Source organism: Phalacrocorax carbo, chromosome 18 (genome assembly GCF_963921805.1).
Source record: "Phalacrocorax carbo chromosome 18, bPhaCar2.1, whole genome shotgun sequence".
NCBI classification, from domain to species: Eukaryota; Metazoa; Chordata; class Aves; order Suliformes; family Phalacrocoracidae; genus Phalacrocorax; species Phalacrocorax carbo.
Window position 1 is genome coordinate 5,822,110 of NC_087530.1, and position 21,880 is coordinate 5,843,989.

The 21,880-nt window shown below is 46.8% G+C and overlaps 1 protein-coding gene across 10 annotated transcripts in view; it reads right to left on the reverse strand.

Annotated features, from left to right (window-relative positions):
- PRRC2B (proline rich coiled-coil 2B) overlaps positions 1-21,880 on the reverse strand; it is a 50,856-nt gene that overhangs the window by 13,577 nt on the left and 15,399 nt on the right. For 6 of the 10 annotated variants that reach the window (XM_064468701.1, XM_064468699.1, XM_064468700.1 and 3 more), the window contains exons 4-23: positions 21,576-21,678; positions 20,514-20,586; positions 17,690-17,833; positions 16,863-17,104; positions 16,339-16,460; positions 15,732-15,874; positions 15,103-15,193; positions 14,515-14,707; positions 13,818-14,133; positions 12,968-13,158; positions 10,336-10,546; positions 9,368-9,587; positions 6,660-8,723; positions 4,935-5,134; positions 3,954-4,099; positions 2,542-2,683; positions 1,850-1,932; positions 952-1,143; positions 618-812; positions 100-186 (exon numbers count right to left, since the gene is read on the reverse strand). In XM_064468701.1, coding sequence (XP_064324771.1) covers positions 100-186; positions 618-812; positions 952-1,143; positions 1,850-1,932; positions 2,542-2,683; positions 3,954-4,099; positions 4,935-5,134; positions 6,660-8,723; positions 9,368-9,587; positions 10,336-10,546; positions 12,968-13,158; positions 13,818-14,133; positions 14,515-14,707; positions 15,103-15,193; positions 15,732-15,874; positions 16,339-16,460; positions 16,863-17,104; positions 17,690-17,833; positions 20,514-20,586; positions 21,576-21,678 — 5,158 coding nt within the window. The remainder of the gene's footprint in view (positions 1-99; positions 187-617; positions 813-951; positions 1,144-1,849; positions 1,933-2,541; positions 2,684-3,953; positions 4,100-4,934; positions 5,135-6,659; positions 8,724-9,367; positions 9,588-10,335; positions 10,547-12,967; positions 13,159-13,817; positions 14,134-14,514; positions 14,708-15,102; positions 15,194-15,731; positions 15,875-16,338; positions 16,461-16,862; positions 17,105-17,689; positions 17,834-20,513; positions 20,587-21,575; positions 21,679-21,880) is intronic. The other 4 variants (XM_064468704.1, XM_064468702.1, XM_064468705.1 and 1 more) reach the window with 3 other exon arrangements.

Below are 21,880 nucleotides of genomic sequence, written 5' to 3' on the forward strand. Positions count from 1 at the left end.
AACTGCAAAGAAATATGCTTGCTCTCTTTGGAAGCATCTGAGGTTTAACTAAGGATCATCTCTGATGAATCAATGCCAAAAGAAAAACCAAATACTTACATTACTGGCCAAGGCATCCTGCAATTTGGTGACAGGGTTAGCTGCAGTGCCAGAGGCAGAACCAGGTGGCAAGCTGAAGTCAGAATCCTGAAAAATCAAAACACACAAGATTCAAATCCAGGGCCGAGGGCTGCCCACCTGCTTCTCATGGTTAATGACTTTAGCCTGAATCATGACACTAGAAACTCAAGATTATCCTCCAAGTAAGCCTTGCCGGAAGAGAACAAACAGACACTTCCCAGCACTCAGCAGCAGGCAACCCCCAGTGGCACACAAAGGCTTAGATGGCCATAATTTTGTCTCTCACCTCTGTTACCACCCCAGCTGGCCCTTGGGACAGTATTTCCAATATTACATGTTTGCCAAGACATCTTGAGTACCTGGTTTGTGTCAGTAATGAAATCTAAGGCAAATCTACAGCTGGAAGCTTCCGCTAAATAATCCTTCTGCCTCAAAGCACCTTTCATATCTCAACAAGCTCAAATCACCAAGAAGATAAAATTAAATTCAATCCTCACTTTAGGATTTACTCCAAATTCAATGGGTGGCACAGGAAGTACAGAATCCACGTGAATTTCCACCCCGTTAACAGGGGGAATATTCCCTTCCAGCCGTTCCGTTCCCTCCGAACCCTTTCTGTTTTTCAGGGAGCGTTCGTTGCCGATTGGTCCAGGCTTGTGTTCCTTGTTCTGTCCTGAGCCTTGATCTGAATCCTTAACAGGAAAGCAGAGAGGCTGAGACACAAAGACTGAATAACCCAATCTCAAGCCTTAAAAATGCTATCAAGAACAACACAACCACTTCACAAGGTCTCTCACTATGTGCTCTGGCTTGGCTGCAAATCCAGATTACCTTTTTATCAGATTGCTTCTGCACTTGCTCCTTCTGGCAGTCAGGCTTTGGGTCCACCAGGCCAGCCCCATTCATCTCCTCTGGTTTGAGGGTGCCATATGGAGAGCTGCGCTGAGAGGAGGTAGCGGAGGATTCCCGAGACTCCGCGCTCAAGTCAATGCCACTATCCCCCTGGCTGCCTTTAAAACCCTGCTATGCAAAGCACGAAATGTGTTAAAGCCCCAGACTCCGACCCAGCTCCAAAAAGGAGGAAAAAAATCCCAGAAAACAGCAAGACCATGTCCCCTTTTCAGATCACATTCTTGGTTAACTGCAAAGGAGTGGGGCCTGACCTGCAGCATCTCTTGGCTGCTGCTTCAGCTCTACACAACCCTGAGACAGGTTAACCGATGCACCAACTGGACTATGGCTTCAGAATAAGGAATAAGTGTCCCACAGAGCAACTAGGCTGAGATTGCCAAACTCATTTCACTTGTGACTCAAACCAGATTTGAACTCTGGTCTCCAGAGGTGAAGTATTCAGGAACCTCCTCCACCCTCTCTGCATTAAGGCTACAGCTACACACTCCTCACAGGCATGAGGCACACAAAAACATGACCTACGGAATTCCACCATCCTCAACCACATTCTGCATCCAGTTAGGAGTATAACCTGGGAACAGCTCTACCAGACAGTTACTCCAGATTTATAGCCACATGGAACACCAAGCAGCACTTGGCCCCCTAGGACAAGATTTGAGCAGCATCAGGCTCAAATTAGAACTGCAAAGAGACAGTTTCAAATTGCACAAGCAGAGCTGAGAGTTGCTAAGCACAGATGGAGCAATGAGAAGCGTAAGCCACCTACGTTAATATTTTATGCACTCAATACCTGGATGGCACATTAGGTGCCACTTACCTCAGTGGTGCTAGATTCAGTACCATTAAAGGTGTTTACAGGCTTGCTCCAGGAATCACTGCCAGGAGACTGAACAGAAAGAGCTGGAAGAGAAGGGAGGGCAGGGTTCAGCTGCTTGAAACACAGCTGTGAACACACCTTGCACACCATGCATGTTACACTATTAACTCTCATTTTCAAGATGTGAGGCTATTTTGACCACCTCAGAGCCAGTGCTGCCCATTCAGCTGCGGCATGACAAAGCACGGAGAAGACAGGGTATCGAGAGTGAGGGTAGAGAATAGGGAAGAGATTTCTTAGGGAACATGAAAACAGTAGAAGAGCAGATATAGAAACAAGGGAGGCACTAGCTCCCTCCGGGTTAGAGAATGAGAAAACAGAGGAAGGCAAAGTAAGAAACTGGCTGAAGTAGATCCAGCCCAACAGGCTAACAAATGCTACATAGGATCTTGATGTCACAAGAAGACCCAAGAAATAGATTAGGAGAGTGACACGGTCAGCAACAGGAGGCAGATGGTTGCTCAGTACAGCTTTGAACAGATGCTACTCCAGATGTCTGCTAGCTCCCCGCCTACTTCCAGCACCAGACAAAAGGTTTTGGCTCCTTAAGCATGGACGCCTTGTCCTTCCTGCGTACACCAGAGGATTCCCAGCTGTGTGAAACACTCCAGAACAGACAGACCCAAACTTACCTGGGCTGTTGCTCTCCCAGATCTCTGTGCCCAGGCTGTTTCCAGAAACCGTTACATCACTTTGCTCCAGGCACAAGCTGTTCTGCTTCTTAGCAAATCGCGGAGGAATGCGAGACTGAAGGACGCGGGCCTTAGCTGGTGCCTGATAGGGAAAAGGCACAGGCCGTAAGACCTGTCACTGCACTGTGCTAACACAGTCTGCTCCTGGCAACTTCAAACCCTGGATTTCTAAATGCTACAACGTGAAAAGGCCCCAACTCATGTAACAGAACCAGACAAAGTAGTTCTGACTTCCCCCGCCTTTTTGGTTTGGTTTGATTTTTTTTTTAATGGACCCTGTGGCTACTGAGATGTTCCCCCAGTCTAAGAAGCCAGTGAAAAAAAGCTGCCTTCAGCAGCATGAGTTTTCTTTTGGGGAGGTGGGTGGATAGGACACAAAGCAAAGCAAAATTAACACTACAGCAGACTTGCTCTGCTTAAATCCTCTCTTTTACTCCAGCTAAAACAAGATCAATTAATAATCTCACAATACAAAGATGGCTCTTTCAGAGCCCAGATCCGAACAGAAAGAGAAGCACGTCTCTGCAAGACCTTTCCCACTGTACATTCACATGTTGCCTTCAGGTTAATTTTAAAGATGCCACACAACCCAGCTTTTATAACTTTGCTTGTGAGACTTTCTGAACCTACCACAAGCCTCCCTTATCAGGAAGCATTTCCCAACAATGTTTTTAATTTGCATTTAGTCCTCCAGATTTCACTAGGTCTCCCTTTCACATCAAAATATTCCCTTATTCCCCTAGAATCTGCAAGTCTTCCAGCACATGTAGACAAATGCCCCCCTCCTAAACATTACTTAACTAAGCTATCCACACTGCAGTCTTAAATCTTCTCCTGTAAATCAACTCCTTTATCCTATTATGAACACAAAATAGTCAGAGATTCTTCCAGTTTGTTAGTTTCTTTCTGATCAGGTGCCCAGACACAAACATAACACCTCTGGCAAGGCAGCTACCACATCCTGTCCTAGCAATGTGTCAACATTGTTGACACAGCAAAAGTGCAGAGGTCCTCCACTGCTCACTGCTGCCCAATATCCACGAAATACAGCCAGCAACTGGCTTAGGGAGCCAAGTTGCTTTGGATGAGAATCGCTTTAGAATACCCTCCTTAACTCACAATGAACAATTCTGCTAGAGAACAAGAACAGTCAGAAATCTAACCACCCTTTTCAGACCAATGGTCCCTGCCCATCAGAGCCAAAATATGTTTCCAGGGCCTAATACAGCACCTGTATCCCTGTGGCCAACTGCATGTTCTTCTGCTCATCCATCTAAACACTTTTTGGGGCCCTGGTCCTCTCATTGCAGTCCAAACATCAGGTTAAGCTTTTTCTGCCTCCCGTTCCTCACCTGAGCAGCCTGTTCCTTCTTCCTTCGCTCCTCTTCCAGCAAACGACGCTGCTTTTTAGTAAGAACCTCAATGAAGCCTTCACCTGTCATAGAACCTACTTCATTCTCTTCTGCTGTGTTTGACACCCGATTATCAATGATGGTACCTAAACAAAGTATATATGGGGAGAAAACAGTGCATGTGGGTATGCATATAAAGCTTTATAATTGCAATAATTTAAAGAGTGCATTCCAGATAGGATCCATGCTACAGGTAAAGAAGTTCAGCCAGCAGCACTGCAACTAAGCTTTGAAAACTAAGCCACGGTAATCTGCTGACATCTACCAGTCATTTTATCCTGCAGGGCTTTGCTCTCCTCTGCCTCAAGATGAGCACGCTCCATCTGGGAGAGCTCAGGAATGTGAGCCATGCAGTAACTCAACTAACTTTAGGTGTAATATCAGTTGAAACAAATCTCACACCTTTCCAAATATTAGCAAGGACAAAGCAGGCACAGGTACTTTTGAAAACACACCCATCACGTCTGGATGTAAAACCTCAGTTCTGTGAATGTCAAAAAGCCAAGTCATGGCCTAATGACAATGGTTTCAGGGAAGCTCATTTCTTGCCTCCCTGCCATGAGCTCAGACCCAAATTCCCCGCTCTGGATGCTCTTTCAACTTCCTTCACATTTAATGAGGTAGTTTGGGCTTGACATTTAAAATCTTAGAAATATGGAAATATTCTCCCTAAAAACAAGCTTTCTACAGAAGAAACATTAGAGAGACTGTCAGATCTGGCTGAAAGTTTGGGTTTAGAATTTAAAACCATCTTTGTCTTCATGTTTTCCCTATTTAGATACACTAGCATTTTCTTGTTTGCGTAAATAAATTGAAAAAATCTATCTGATATTTAAATTCACACCGGATTGAATCAGTCTGGCTTGAAGGCAGCCACAATGTCTCATCCCTTTAAAGAAATCAATGAATTAAGACACTCACTTCCATAATTCAGTTCAAACTGTGACAAGGCCTCTCCCTTCTCACTTGCCCTTTGTGCAGTGGATTTGGGCTCCTTCTCTGGCTTTTTACCCGGCCCCTCAGCACTCTCCGAGTTCGCATGGGAGGCCCTATCCAAGCTGTAAATAGAGTGGCTGCTCCCACCACTGGTGTTGCCAAGGCCCCCTCCTTCTTCTGGAGACCTACCAGGAAAGAAGGGAAAGGAACCATGTTTGTCACTAGGAGATGAGTAGAAGTAGCAAGAAGAAAACATATGGGCTATATTTTTCTTTACTACCAGTTTTCTAATTGCACCTCATCCTTCCCCAGCCTTTGCCCAACTGAAGCAGATGTTAAATTCTGACCACACCGCCCATTACAAGTGTGCTGCTGTGGAAGTGGGATGGAAACAGAACAATACCTGTACTCATGAGTCAACCAACACACTGCCCCTGCAACAAAGCTAATACCCTAGCTTGTCCCTAGGAGGGCTCTGTGCTTCTGTACAGTGTCTCCTACCCTCCTATGGCACTGCTCTAACAGCATTCCTACTCCTCTTTGCAATCAACCACTTTTTTTGGCAAGCATCAGGTGAGGGGAAGGGAGATGGGGAAAGGCTGATGACATTGAGAAAAAATATATACAATTTTCCCATTTCATTTCTCCCAGAATTTTTTTGCCTATTTGACCACCATCCACACATCATTCAACTCACAAGAGGCATGGTTAAAGGAGATGGGGGGAAATCTTCCTCCTTCCCTTGCTTTCTCTTTCTACCAGCATGCATCTGTCCAGACATCAGCTCTCCTCTCCCTTATTTCCATGTAAATTACTACTAGTTACTACATCCAGCAGTTGGAGGAGATGGGTCACAAGAGGACAGAAAACAAAGAACAAGTTGCCTATTTATCAGTGCTTTAAACCCAATACAATGCAGCTGCACAAGACTCTTTCTTGTGTTCCTGTTGAAGGAAAGGGTAACAAGGGACCTGTCAAATTGGCCCAGGACCAAAGCCCACCTAACCCAGCATCAGATTTTTCACAAGAAGCAAGGAAGCACTTAATCCCTAGCCTTGAAGTTGTCTTAAGATACTCCCAGAAGGAACTCCTCCCACCAGCTAGGAACACACGCTACTTGCCATTCATCAATGGTCTACACTAACATCTAAGAAAATATTTGCTCAGGCAAAGCTAGGACTGGCAACATCACACATTGCACTCATGCCACAACCACACTACTGGGAATCCAGGTGTTCAATCTGCACAGCTCACAGCAACTTATCCCAGGAGAACCCAACCCTCACTTCTGTGCTCTGCTACACTCCATTAGGGACCCATGATAGGAGAGGAAGTACACAATACATTTGGAGTTAAGGAACAGGATTTCCTTCTTTATCTATCATGCCTTTAGTGAGAGACAGTCCAGAGACCGGAGACCTGTCTTGGCCCAAAACTAAGGTAAAGGGCAGCAGTACATGTCATGCCCACAGTGTCTCAGCAGCTTCCATAAACCTGGATTCCCAGCACAGAAGGCATCAATCAGTTGTAAAACAGACAATGAAGAAACTCTTGGATGTCATAAGGTTGGATAAATGGTGCTGGAAGTCACCTGCACTAGATGAAAAGAAAAACAGCCAACTGCTCCTCACCCACAACCCAGCCCTTCTCCACTCCTCCAATACCTGCACATCAGATGACAGATATCTGGACACCAGAATGCAACTTTACCTTTTGCTTTTTATCAGTGTCCCATTCTGCTGGCTCTCATATCTGGAAGCCGCTCCTACACCAGTCCTGACAGACTGCTCTGAAAACCCTGTTGGCTCAGCCTTGCGGCTCTGCCTGTCAACAAGTGGCCTCTGGCTTGAGAAGCTCCTCTTTGCTAGCTCCCTCTTCTCTCCCAAGCTCCCACTCCCGAGGCCACCCTCCAGCTGGCCTTCGCTCTCTGAAATTCCATCTCGCCTCTCCCGCCGCTCGCTGAAGTCACTGCTTTCAGATGCAGTCTCCCACTCCTCATTGGCATGGTCCGATGAGTTCTGGTAGGACAGCTCAGGAGACCGTCTGCCCGAGATGCTGCTCTTCTCTGCGGTGGTCAGCTTGGGTCTTCCAGGCCACTGGCTGGGCAGCAGGTTGGGGCCTCCCTCCTCAGGGTTCCACTGGCCGACCGATTCCCTCTCTTGCCTGAGGCGCCTGAATCGTGGGGGCTTGTCTTGGCGGGGGGGACGCCGCCTCCTGAATGGTCTGTTCTCTATGTTCTCCTGATCTGCTGAGTAATCCTCCTGGAAAAAGTGCCTTTTGTCATCCAGATGACCCTCGTCAAAAACCCGACTGGAGAAGGAATCCACGTGTTTATAAGAATCCTGAATGTAGTCCCTGTCAGACTGCTGCCTGCTCCCGAAAGTGTCCGATGGAGAGGTGTGGCTGTACTCCTGCCACCCTGCTCCCCCACTCCTGCCTTGCCACTGCGTGGGCTCCTTACCCATGAAACCCCTTCGCCCATAGCCAGAGTTGCTCAGTCTTGGTGGTAGTGATCTCCCAAAAGCTCTCGGAGCCCTCATTTTAGGATCCAGAGTACTGTGATCATCTGAATAGATTTTGTTGGACCTCCAAGACTCTTTGAAGTCTCCCTTTTTCAAATCACTGTCCTCCCGGTCTAGCACAGAGCCTTCATTGCTGTTTTCCGAGCCCCTCTGTCTGCGACGCTTGGGGAGCTCCTCGTATTCTGACCCTTCACTGTGTGTCTCGCTTGCAATCCGGCGCCTTGGCTTGCCTCTGGGGAAGTCTTCTGGCTGGTTGAACTCCCGAAGCCCTCGCCCTCGACTGCTCCGCTGGTTGTTATAGACTCCCCGGCTGCCCACCACAGTGCCTCGGCCTCTGAAAGTGAACTCTCTGAAGCCTCTCCCCCGCCCACGTCCTTGACCTCTCCCACCAAATGCTTGCTCCTCATCAATGAAGATCCAGTTGTTTCTTTTTGTGGGAGGGAGATCACCGGACTCTCTGGATAGTTTGTTCTCCCAGGCTCTTTCTGGCTTCTCTTCCTCCTCTTCCTCCTCTTCTTCCTCTTGGGATTTCTCAGCCTCTCGGGCAAGGCTGGCTTGGGAAGAACCTTTGTCATCCAGCAGGTAACGCGTGGAGTTGAGTAAGGCTGCAGAATCATCTGACTCATTTTCTACTTTCTGAACAGCCGCCTTCTCCTTGAGTGGGCGCAGGGTGTCCTCTCCCTCCAGTTTAACCTTCTCCATCTCCTTCTCCTTCTCTTCCACCTTGAGGGCTTTCAGGACTGGTTTTTTAATTGGGCCTGATCGCCGAGTCCTCCCCATTTGCTCCTGGTGCTGACCACTAGTGTTCCGGTTCTCAGGAGCCCACTCTGTTGTTTCTTCAGCAGGCTGTTTGGTATTAGCTCCTTCTTTCTTCCACGGGTCAGCACTGAATGACTGCTCATCCCTGGGCGCTTCTTCCACAACTTCCGCTGCAGTCTCTGCAGGTTTCTGATGGTGGCTGATATCCCAGCCATTATATTCAGGCTTCTTCTCTGCTTGGATAAAATCAGGCTCTAGGGGTGAACACCTCAAGTTTGCATGACGGTTGCCAGCAGGACAGGTTTCCTGCACAGTCTCCTGATGCTGAAACAAGAGATCTTGGCCTATCCTCTGAGAAGACAGGCAGCTGTCAAAGTCTGCTTGGGCCTTCTTGTCAAAAGCATTCAAGTACTCCTCCCCTCTCTCCTCAAAGAGATCTCGCTGGGTGCTCAGGCTGTCTGGCCTTCCAGGAGAAGCACAGTAACTGCCATTCCTGGGAAACAAACAAACAAACAAGCAAAAGTCAGCTAACGCAGAGCACAGCACATCTCCAAGGGCCCAGGCTGGGCACAAGAGGTGGAAACAAATAAATAAAATTGGGGTTTGTTCTAAATCATGAGGCAATGAGCCTATAAATACCTGAATGCTGGGCAGATCTGCTGGGGCCCCAGGCTGCGCTGCCTGGTTTGTCAAATCAATGGATGATAAAGAAAGCAGTTCCTATGATGGGCAGCAAACTTAAGAAATAAAGGGAGATTCAGCCTCCAACATATGTGGAGATCCAAAAACAAGGAATCGGTTTCAGAAAGTCCCAAAGCATTAGGAGACAAGCTAGAAAGTATCAGAATTTTTGACTGTTTTCCGTACCTACCCATGTAGGTGCCAAGTGCCCCTCTCCTACAGGCTCCAGGCTGGTCAGCCTCGACATCGGCATCAGATAGAAAACTGAATAGCTCAGTCTGTAAGCACCTCCACGACATAAAACACTGAACAGTGTAAGAGTGCTACCAGATCAATACCTTGGCCTGTTCAGAGATATCTTTTGGGTCAACTCTACACCTGCTTTTCAGTAGAAGATGGCTTATGGCAGCACCTCCCATCACAGCATGCATGAGGACAGGGGAGTTCTGCACTCACCTGGCATGCAGCCCCTCCACGGTCATGTTGTCAGCCTGTTTTTGATGTGGCAGGGAGTACCCTTTGCTCTGCAGGGATGTGTAGCTCTCCTGGCCCCATACTGGCACAGGGTCCAAGGGAGCAGTTTTCCTTTCTGCCTGCCCTGCCTGACAGTTCTGATCTTCAGACCGACAGCTGCTCCCCCCGATGGAGTCCTGCTGAATCATGGGCTTCATAATTCCTGGTCACGACAGAGTTCATACCATTAACACTAGGGTCTCACAGCCAAGAAGAATTAACAATCCACAGCCAGCTTGACTCCCCCCCTTCCTTCCAGGGCAGCAGGTGACTACAGCCATGGGAACCTCTCTGGCAAAGGGGAGCCTGTGCTTGGGAAATATACAGCTGGGAAATACACCTGGAGTGATACAGAAAAGTGACACAGCTTTCAGATCCCAGCCTGCACAGAACACTACACACCATCACTGGCTTGGAAGCAAGCAGGTGTGTGAAAACAAACCACAAACTCAAGGGAAGGATTTATCCTGATGTTTACATTCACACTTCTGAAGATGAGTAACGAGGTAGGAAGGTGCTAGGAGGACACAGCTCAGGAACTACAGGATTTCTCCATCACATTTCTTGAAGAGGGTCTATTTAGTTTTCATATGATTACAGTAACTCCCAAACTGATCTTTCTCCTCCAAGGGGCAAGATCTGATTTTACACCCACTAGGACTCCAAAGCTGTTAGGGGAGATCTCCCATTGCAGTGCAGGGGATGAACAGGCAGGTGTCCTCCCTCCCAGCCTCCTCTGTTCCCCCACCAGCTCTCATTGCAACTGACTCTTTCTCATCTCTAGAGAAGGTCAATCACAGCCAGCCAGGACACAAAATCTGGACAGAGGTATGGTGGGTGAAGCACAGCAGATTCTCAGATATGGACCAACTCAACAGCCACGATAAAGGGAAACACTGAAAACAGCTTACCTGAAGGGTGAAGGGCTGAAGGGTAGAAATCCACGGGGGTGCGACTCTGGGCCATGCGAGGGTCCATATAAGAGGGCATCATCATCCAGCGAGGATCAAAGCCAAGCATCTGGGGGTGCGGCGGGTAGAATGTCCTTTGGGGATGGGAATGGGATGGGGGAGGATAGACTTGCTGCTGCTGCTGCCAGTGCTGCATCTTGTACAGCTGCTCCTGCAGGGAAGAAGGATGGGCTGTTTAACACTATTGGTCATGGTGCCAGGAATCACACTTGCAAACTGGCCAGCCAAAGGAAAACACATTCCCATGGGAGGGTAGAGCAGGTATGGGCATTTCACTACCAACTGGGAACATGGCAGTTCTTATTCTCCAGATACCCAAAACAGCCAGAATATGTTGCAGCCAGAATCTCACACCCCTATGGGCCACACCACATGGCCAAATGCAATGGATCAGCTTCAAAACCAGAGTTTGCATGTTCTCAACACTTCTGCAAGATACAGGACAGCTTCCTGTCAAACACAATTTCCTAATTGGAACCAAATACTTTAGAAGACGTTGCTCTTCGGATGAAATCCAATTATAAGTTATTTAGTGTGCAGATATATTAGTTCTACTCATGGTAAGCCAACAGATTAAATAAGAACAACCTAAATTCAATTAAGAGAGCTATAAATATTTTATTATTCCTGTGTATCCTCCAGAGATGAGCTGACACCTTCAGATTGTGTCCCATCTTCCACGTGGCCAGTCCACCTTCCTTTAGCTGAGGATTGTCACGATGCTAATCTGATGCAACACTTAACTTTTGCCAAAGGTCCAAGAAGAACTTATATTTGAAGGGAGCTTTGTGTACCGAAGAAAGCTTTCAAAAGGTAAACAGCTCCAATTAACATGAAATACATCTATTTACCTGTCAAACTTCCCACCATCTCTTCTTACTAAGCTTACAGCATTATCAGCTACTATAACTGTTTGTTAAAAAAAAGACAATCCCCTACTGCAGAGCAAGGGAGACGCCCTTAAATCTGAACCTGACACATCATTATGGCAAGAGAGAAACTCAGATAAATGTAAATATTATCTGAGCTACCTAGTGTTCCAGTACCTTGGAGAAAATATTTCATTAATGATACCAACACTATCTTTTGTTCTTTTCACGGAGCCATTGCTACCGAAGCAGCAATACAAGCCAGCCAAAATACAAACTGCCTCATATATACTAACGACACAGAGGATAAGAGAAAATAAAATGAAAATTTCATGTTCTTCCAGTAGCAGTGACCTGCGGTATTATTAGCATGACAGCAAAGACATCCAATTATTTTTAGTTTAAGAGCATCTCTTTAAAAAAGTAACATTAGCAGCGTTTGCTGCTGTACATTTGAATCACGCAAATGTCAACTGCCCAGTAACAAGCACAGGGGAGCATCCATAAAAGAGCAATTACTGAGCTCCCAAGCAAAAGCCAATTGTGAGCTCTTCACTAAGGTCTGCAGCAGCGTTGATTATATCACATTTCAAGTGGTTATTCTATGAAGAACGGCAATTAACTCTGCATTATCTCAAGCCTGGATATTCTGTCCCTTGCTTTGACTCTGCCACCCTAAGGAGGCTGACTGCATCTGGAAGAAGAGGTGAACAGTATGTATGTATACAGCACCATAAGGCCAGGCAAGATGCAAGACACACAGAGCAGTCCAGGCTAGTCTCTCAGAGCCCCAGAAGAGTTTTCAATGAAACAAAAATGAAACAATTAAGACCAAACATGTTTATGGTGCCAAGAAAGTACTGCTTTGTAAGAGCCTCATAGAAAAAAGGTTGGGTAGGTTAGAGCAGATGTAGAAGACCACCTCTCTGCAAAGGCAGGAAGTGGAATGAGAAGCGTGCCACTTCACAACTCTCACGTTCAGCCCAGCAGCAGGGTCCAACCACCTGCCAACCTAAGCACATTTTGCCCCAGAGAGCAAATGTCTGCCCATACCTAACAGGCTAAGAGCACAGCAAGTGCAACGTGAAATGGAAGCACTTGATCCCCAAAGGTCTTCCTTTCCCTTGGCCTGTCTTGTGCCAGGGAATAAGAGCAGATGTTCACCAGGTTGACTGCCAGCCAAAGGCATTAGACACTTCACTGGATCAGGCCTACAGCAAGTACCAAGGTAGCCACCGCTGCTCTCCTGACTTTGGAAGAGGGACATCCCCAGCTTCTGCATGCACCCATTTGCAAACCAGAGCTCTGCTACAAACCACATAGTCCTAAGACTTCACATTGTCAGGAGACACTCAGACAACCGTGCAAGACAAGTCAATGTTTCTGACAATAGTGTCTGCTTTTCTCCCAGGCAAGTGACAAACCTGGCCTGCCCACGCCTCTCCCCAGCCACAGAAAGCCCTAACCACAACAGCTCCAGCATCATGGGGTGTACATAAAATTCATGTAACCTATACACAGCCCTTTTACCCCATCAGACAGGACACACCTGTGATCAGAAGTACTGGAAAAGGTCAAACTCCCATTTATCACCTCCCAGCCCAAAGACGGTTAGTTGGTGCTGATTGTGTTGAGAACCAAGCAAACACAAGGGGTTTGGTGGGGGTCCAAAGGAAGAGGGGTGGGAGTGTCACACCTATTACCTGCTGCTGTTGCTGCTGTTGCCTCTGGAATCGTGGGGGAAGAGACTTCTGGTATTTGTTGAATTCCTGTGCTGGGGAGGGAGCTTCTCTGAGCTCCTCCTCACTGCTGCTTTGGGCTGCTGCTGCTGGGGCAGGAGTCTCCTCTTCCAGATAGCCAACAGAGACATCCTGTGCGTGAAACTCAGGGGTTGCTGCAGAGAAGAAAATAACCGTTGAAGAGCTCTGCTCATGATAGAGCTGGCGAGTGCACCACCACACCACAACATACATGTTGCATGGGCATGTCCTGACTGCATTATGTGGTTGAACTTCATTACAATCATATAGCACATCACACACCATCTCCCTGATTTGCCTTGACAGCTCTAGAGGGCTTTGTCCATCTTGCTTTAGTGACAAATTCCAGGATCCTTCTCTGCCATCAGCCTTCTGCTAAAGCACTGGGGAAAAAGTCTGTTTCCCCTGTTACTCCTTAAACCTGTCAGCACTTACTGTTAATGGATTTTTCTGATCTGTGGCCCACGAGCACTTCTTAATATCACCACCCAATCATGAGAAGATCAAGAGGCCTGTTCAAACAAGGTCTCTGCTAGCACATCTGACTGAGCTTAGATAAAGGCAACCAAAGAAGTCTGCACCTGTTTTAATAGGATTTTTTTCTCAAATGAACCTTCTTCACCAATCCAAAATACTCTGCAGAATACATGAAGCAGCTGATCTCTGAAGTGCAAATGAAGTTAAGTACCCTCCAAATGCTCCCTCCCAGGAACTCTCCCACGCTTCAGGTAAGAGATTGGCACAACAGCAAAAATACACTTTTCACAAGGTGAGGCAAGCAATGTTTCTTTACCTCTACGGAGAGCATGGCCATTCTCTTGCACAGCATTTTTCTCTGTGCTTGGGGGTCGGAGGTCTTCATTCTCTGTGTGTTTCTGGGTCTCCCCACTCTTCTGAGCCAGTTTGCATTTCTGATCAAGTTGCTTCAGCTTTGCAGCGCATGCTGCCAGACGCTCCTCCCTGGCTCGCCGCTCCTCCTCCTCCCGTCGCCTCCTGGCTCTTTCAACAGCCTCGGAGATCTCAGAGTGCACAAACTTCTGTCTTAGCGGCACCTTTTCTTCTTTATCCTCAAGGGACTGCTGTCTGAGAACACTTCCCAGTGTGGGCTTCTGCCAAAGGAAAAGCATTCCTCAATAAGCATGACCCAAATATCTCCTGTATCTTCAGCTTTGAATACCATGCTAAGAAAATCGCCTCCTGACTCCCTCCCCTCTATCCTCAAGCCAAGTCCCCCTTTTGATGGGGAGTTATTGCTATCTGGTTCATTATCTCCATTCCCACTGTCTGACAACCCCACTGCTCTGGACCAGCTTCAATTTATCTTCTCTAGTGAGAGTGCTATGCAGATGGATTTCTCTATAGCTGGATATAAGCAAAGAATCGAGAAATTCATCAGCATCCTGTTCTCAATAAAACGTCAAACTAGCCTCTTAATGACATCACTGCATCGCATCCAGCAGCACAAGCCCACTCACATGAGTTCAACCTACCTGATATTCAGATGCAGAGCTCCAGCCATTCAGCTTCCTCGGAGGCTGCTGTGAATCCTGAACTTTCCGGACTGACCGGGACAAGCCAACTGAGTCGCCCCAATTCTTTCCTTCCTCCAAGGTGTGTTTGACATCTGCACTGTCTGCAGAGCTCAGGGACAACTGTCGCTGCCTTCTGGGATCCCAGCTGTTCCTGTCATATCAACAGCTTTGCTATTACGTTTGCTACTTGCCTCAAAAAGCACTTGCAGTCTTATCAAGTGGCAAAGGCAACTAACAAAGATCAAAAAACCACCAGAACGAGCAATGTGCCCTTCCCTCTTAAGGTGCATAAGGATTAACACTATTGTGCAGCAGGACAGAGGTGAGACACAGGAAGGGGAGGAGGAAGAAAGCCTGTCCTCCTGGCATGCAGCTTCAAGACCCACACACATCCTTGAGGCCGACTCAAATGATGGCCAGTGGAATCAACAAAGACACAGTACGAATAGGCAGATCAAGCCTCAACATTTAGAACAATTTTTTAAAAGATCACATTTACTGTTTACTTTTATTGAAACTGTAGGTGCCAACACAGCCACTTCTTACCACTTCTGTCGTCCGTCTTTAAGAGTTTCTTCCTCTTCCTCATCTTCACTAAACTTTAGTTTCTCAGAGTAATCCACTTCATCATGAATACCTATAAAGGCAGGATGGAGAAGGGATATATGAGAGGAAGGAAACAGGTCCCTTGTCCTTATAAAGCTCATACATCCCTTCTCCATGGAAACGACATGAGTAGTGTGGACCCACACTGTTGAACAGCTGGCTCCCAGAAAAGCAGCAGCAAGCAGTCTGCAAACGAGAAGACAGCCACCAGGCTAGACCCTGTGTAATTGGAAACTGAACAGCATCACTGAAAAGGCAGGACTAACTCTTCTTCCCAGCAGTCATACTGCTATCCTCCTGCTGTTTGGTGTTTTCAGCTTTTAGGAGTCTTCAGATCCGGTTCCTTGAGTACAGTGTGATGGAAAGATCAGAAGGATCCATTGTGTCATCATTTACACCAACAGCAATTTCACAACTACAGAGACCACTCTTTGCTCCCCTTCTTTCTTTCTGTGGCAGTGAAACAGAACCACCAGAATATTCTGGATATTTCATGCTTCAGGGAGGAGTAACTACTTTGCTTCACACCCTAAGTTGTTGCCTTAAGCTAGAGAATGGAAGCACTTTACCTGCCCATCCATCATCCGCATCAGTGTCCAGTTCATCCAGCCCCTTCAGGTTCTCTGCATTGATAATGGTGGGCCGAGGTGCTCTCTCTACTTGCTGCCGAACCGGACGTGTTGGGCGAGACAGGCTGAGCCTGTTCTCTTTTCTACAGGGAAATGCAAAGAAGTGGATTACAAAGAGCAAACAGTAAAGAAAAGAACATAGAGCTGAGTTTGTAACAGTGAATCAGTCCTTTTCTACTAGGCACTTACATACAAGGGCTCCAAGTTTCTCTCCCAGTCCAGCTAAGTTTCTTTCCCTTGTCTACCTGGTACCCACTTCCTAGGGCTTACAGATCAGAGCTGCAATCCTTCCAGCCCAGGATCACACACAACTACTTCTCACATCCACCTGCTCTTCAGACACACAGTGCTTGCAGTCCTGCAACATTTCAGATGCTGCTGTAGTTGGAGCAAAGCACTGCTGCTTTGGGTAAAAATCAGGTTTCCTCTGTGGCTGCCTGCAGCTTCACCCACGCAACTCGATCCCTGGGCCAAGTTCTTGCATAGTTTAAGGTTCATGTCACAGACACAACCTGCCTCTCAAGTGGGACAGTCATGGCAGCCTTACCCATCCTGGTCATTCATCTGGTATTGTCTGAAAGGTACCCGGGGCTCAAGCCGAAGCTGAGGAAGGGGGAAAGACCCTCGGTCCAGCGGTGCAGGGGTCTCAGATGGCTGTTGTGGACACATCTGGAACAAGGCAAAGCAGAATAGTCTGTTTGAACTCCTTGCCAGAGGAAGGCTTACCCAGATTAGGTTACAACATGAACACAGTAGCTGCATCTGAACAAAGGGAAAAGAAACATTTCACGTCTGGCTGCCTAACAGGCCATGTACTAATGGTTACCCTCTCCAGCTCTAGAGGGAAAGCAGCAACTTTTCCTTGGGCTGAGCAAGGCCGTGCCACACTATTCTAGCATGAAAGGGTAAGTGCACAACAGGGGAAACTAAAAATAGATCAAGAGAAGGATCCCTGTGTAAGCCCTGGGAACAAAGAGCCCAGAAAACAGGTATCTCAGCTGACTTCTTCAACCCACACTCACGTTATAAGCAGCAAGGACGTTACACAGCTGTGGGGAAAGGGCAACTTACAAAAGCAGGTAGCATGTCGTGGTATGTAGGTGGTTGGTAGACATTTCCCATGAACTGTGAAGCCCCTTTGCGGACAGGCTGAGCTGGGCGGAGAGACGGCTCCTTTGGATCACTGGCACTCGCTGAGGAGGGGGCTCCGTCTCCGGTACTAGAGGTCTTGCTGCCCAGCTCAGCAGGGGAGGCGGTCAGAGATGTGGCAGAGGTTATGTTCCTCCCACCGCCCTCCCTCCAACTGGTGACATCTGGAAAGGAGGTAAGAATTATGTTAACATTTGTAAATGCAAACAGTCACTCTGCCAAAAAACTCTTGAAACTCAAATACTCTGGTCAAGCCCTAATTACACTGAGCGTGTAGAAAAACATCATCGGCTAAGAAAAATTTCCAAAGGTATTTATTTTCCTAAGAGAGGAGCAGCATCAGCCATTACTAAGTAGTTGCCACACCCATGGTGTCCTTATTTGTCAGTAAGACTGAACTCCAACCGACTGCTCCCCATCTCCACAGTCCTCATCCTGCAGGATGAAGGCCAATTAGATCACACACACACACTCATTTCACTTGTGGCTCCCCCTTAACCCAGGGGGAAGGGGCCTGCTTTGCAACATCACACAGCAATTTTTATGAAACAATGCAGTAGGCGACAGTCCATACTTGGCTGGCTGGACCATGGAACTCAGCATCTGCTAAGCAGCTGTACACATGCGAGTTCATAAAAAGATAAAAGGAAATGTAGGGATGGAATATCTGATACTACTGTGAACTGGCAACCCCCCTGCTCAAAACACAGTCTATGGGGTACGGCAGAAAGACACAATAATTGACTTACTCTGGGGGCGGAGGCTTGGTCCTGGCCCATACGACGGATCTAAGGCGCCCTTTTCTTTGCCAACCTTGTCCTGCTCGCCAGCTGCTTTCAGCGTCGGAAATTCCTCGGGAGAGAAGGATAACAGTCGGCTTGAGGCCCTTGAACCTGCCAGACAAATAAGTGCGGGACTCAGAGATGATCTTTCCACTCTTTCAATTCCCGTACAAGATCAGCCTGGAAACACATTTCCTGAGAATCTGGGCCTCCAGCATATTTAAACCCAAATTACTATCGTACCAGCACCTCAGCTCACATCCAAAACGCTCTCAGAGACTGTCACCAACACAACAACACGTCCTCACCCAGTACTCCCACACTCTTAACTTGGGATCTTCATTTAAGTCCTCATGTTCAATGAAGTCAGAATGAACTTTCTCAGCTTACAATTATTTTTGTGAAGTACAAAATTCAGACTGAGGCAGATACAAATATTCTGCAAGATCACTTATAGATGACACCCTGTTATCAAGTACTTGACATTTCTATTCAGACTCCTCCTGCTCAGATCTCACTCTGCCTGGGAAGTCTATTGTTAAGATTTCTGGCAATATAGTCAGTGCAAGACCACAGACAAGGACCGAGTGCTGTATGCTACACCCCACTCTCCTCCCTGCTGCAGCATTTTTAAGATGCAGATCACTGGCCAAATCAGGCCAGGCTCATTTCTTGCCATTGGCAAAATGTCTTGCCGAGTCATCAGCCACCCTAGAACGACAGCTTTCTGTCCATTCTAAAGATCTGCCAGTGACTGGAAAACAAAACACAGCAATTCTCCTAAACCTGTTGGCAAGATAACACTGAATAGAAGGAAACTGTCAGCATTATTGCACTACTAAACATCTAAAATATTGGATTTTTTGAGAACTGTTTCTTGGTGTTAACTTGGCTAATGCTCTTTTTAAAAAGGGGCATTTCAGAATTACCATGTCAGGAGTATCAGCAATGAGTACTGAAGACCTGACGAAAGAGTCTCATCTATCTTTATCCCTCACCCTAAAGGGTCAAGAAGGATTGGCTTCTTTAAGTTATTTTCACTTTCTGGAGCTTGCACACTGCACAAGAGCTCCCCCCTGAAGATTTCCAGGAAAGACACTGCAACTGCTGCATGTAACATCTTCAAATATTTTGGACAGATGAGAACACACAGGAAGGACATTTCTCAAATACACCACAAAATATCCAATATTTGCCAAGAGTTCTGATTTCTACTGCATTATTCTACTGAATTAGAATGGCAATGAGAATATTAACAACATAAGCGTCCTTCAGGGGAGACTTATACCCCCCAGGTAAGGCTGCATAATTAATGACTGTTAATGTGCAGATATTTACAGTTTGCACTCTAACCCCAGCCAGCATTACACTGATAGAAGTATTTCTTCAGGATGCACCTTCCAAAAAAAGATCTTACAGCAGTAATACCTAAAAGAGAGCAAAAAATCAAAACACTTTCCCCTTTGTTGATAATATTAGAAAATGCTATATCAGCTTAGAAGGAAAAGCAATTGTTCAATGCCACTGGAGAAGAGGTGTGAGGATGGGATGGCCTAAGAATTCCTTTCAGCCAGATTTCTGATGCTTCTGTGATTCAATTACCTTCTAATTAAGCTGCTCTTAGCCACATATGCAACTCTTTTCTTGGGTTGAGAACTCTATATTCGTAAGTGTGACCTAGAATGAGTTTTCAAAAAATCTTTAAGAGCATTGCTCATGATCAGATTTCAAAACAATTGTACAGGAGGTCCACACAGCAACAGTCTCAAGAAAGTACCAATTAACCAAGACACAGTCTTTGCACTGGCCACTGACCTCAGGGAAGCACGAGTCTCTCTGCTTTAACATTTAGCCTTTGAGAAACACCCTCTCATTAAAGGACTCATTTAATTTAGTGTAAGTTAAATCTGCAGCTGTCTCAATTCTTCCAGATCTCTCTGCAATTTCACTCGACAACTGAATGATTCCAGGTCTGTTCACATTAAAACCCTGGAACTAAGCTGTTATTCTCACTACAGTTTTAATGGTAGTACTCAGTGCAGCTGGAAACTCCTGTGTGGAAATGGATGCATCTGAAGCAACTAAACTCCCAATTTATGTTAACACTGCTTCAGGATCCTCAGTCAAGCAGAAGCCATTAGCAGCTCAGTTACTCAGGGAGACTTTATAGAAAGGCCTCAGCCAAGATGTAAGCAAGTGCATCCTGCAACAGCTTCAGTGCCACTTCCACCCACTGGACCAAGTACAGCCTCCCTGAGTGTTATCATTACAGCCTCACTTTTGACCACCTAATTAGGTGAAGCTCCCCATGCTACTAGCCATGGAGATGCCTACATTTCCAGTCTCTGATATCCTCTCTTCTCCTTTCTTCTAAACCAGTCCCTGCCCTCTTCCATCCTGCTTTCTGCACCTGTATTACACACTCTTTGGGGCTGATGAAAGATGCTTCTGAGGGGGCAAATGTTTCCCTTCACCTTCAAAACCTTCACCTCCCAGAACTCCCTGCTGCTTCCCAAGTGCATTCTGTTGTTCAAGGTGGCAATGAGACACATTCAAGCTATGTCTTTCACTGGCAGACCTGAACAAATGCAGCTGCATCATTCCAGCCAACACACTACACAGATCGAAAACAAGACTCATATGGCCTCACTGCACTGTAACCAAGACAGCTGCATCCCATTCGGCACCGGTCTAGAAAGTGAGGGCAGGAAGAAAAGGAGTCCACCCCATCTCATGCCTGTCTGGGAGAAGCAGGCACATGCCCAGCTCCATTTCTGTTTGTCATACTCACCACCTTCTTGTCCTGCTGGCTTTCCATTCAGCTGTGCCCATGACTTTGGTCCACCTGGCACTGAATTGGTACCCTGAAAACAAAACAACCCCCCACCAATGCCCACAGATCAGTGAAGTCTCATGATTGTTTCTCATTTCCCGGCTGGCAACTGCTACAGTTCAGACCTTTAGATCACCCAGGTATCCAGATGTCACTGGATACCACAGGTCTCCCCAGCTTCTTTGCTGGGACTGAAGATAGCTGCTTCCCACTCCAGTGTACTATGATGCTACAGCAAAAATCCTCTTCTCTACCCTGCCTCATCTCTCGTCCACTCATCTTCACCAACTCCTTCCTCAAATCGTTCCTCTTCCTTTCCTCCCTCTAATTAAGCATCCCCTTTGTTGTGTTGCATTTTCCCAAATGGTCCCTCTTAATCTTCTAGATTTGTTCCACGCTACACCTCAGCTTGAAGGCTACCCTACTTTCTCATGCATTAACCACTCTTCTCCTCTGTAAAACATAACTCCTGTTCTGACATCCCTGAACCTCAAGGACTGGGAATTTTTTTTATACTAAAAGTCAGCACAGAGGGGCCAGGTCCCTGCACTCTCTGGGGAAGTTTTCTTACTTGCCAGTAGCTTTTTCAGGTCCTGACACTGGCTACTTCTCCCACATGACCAGATCTCTTATCAAGTCTCATCAGGCTTGGAGCAAGAGCTGGATCTGTTGTCACCAAGCAACACTTGAATTAGACCCAAAGTAAAATATTTTAGAAGTGATAACAAGCCATCCCACATTCCAGCTATTCTTTCTAGATTGAAGCTAGACTTTCTCACATACTTGAAAGGTAATGTACAGAGAATTATACTCTAACTGCAGCACAGCATTCCTGGGGCAGAGTAGCCTGGGAGTCAAGACAGTCAATTCTACAAAAATTGATTATACAAGAGCTGTTCTGTAAATTGCAGGCTGCTGATCCTTACTTGTTCAAGGCAATACAGACAATTAAAGAAAACCCTCAAGCTGTCTGGGGACAGGGGAAGCAGGGTGGCAGTCACAGAGACCGCTTGCACCTACCTCCTGACTGATTGACTGTGTCGGCTTCTGTAAATTGGAGACAGATTTCTGCAAACCCTGCTGCGGCAGCGACTCCTGCAGCTGTGCAGCCGTCGCACTGGAACTGAAAAGAGACAGCAGAGGTGAGATCAAAGGCAAAGGAAGACAAGACGACTGACAAACAACTCTGCCAATATAGCAGTTGCTAAAAGATCAAGCTAACATTGGCTCTACACTGGCGTGGGCAACAGGGAACTGATCACTAGAAGGTCCAATACACAGCACAGCAGTGCGCAACTGCTGCTGCTTGCCTGACAAAACTTAGC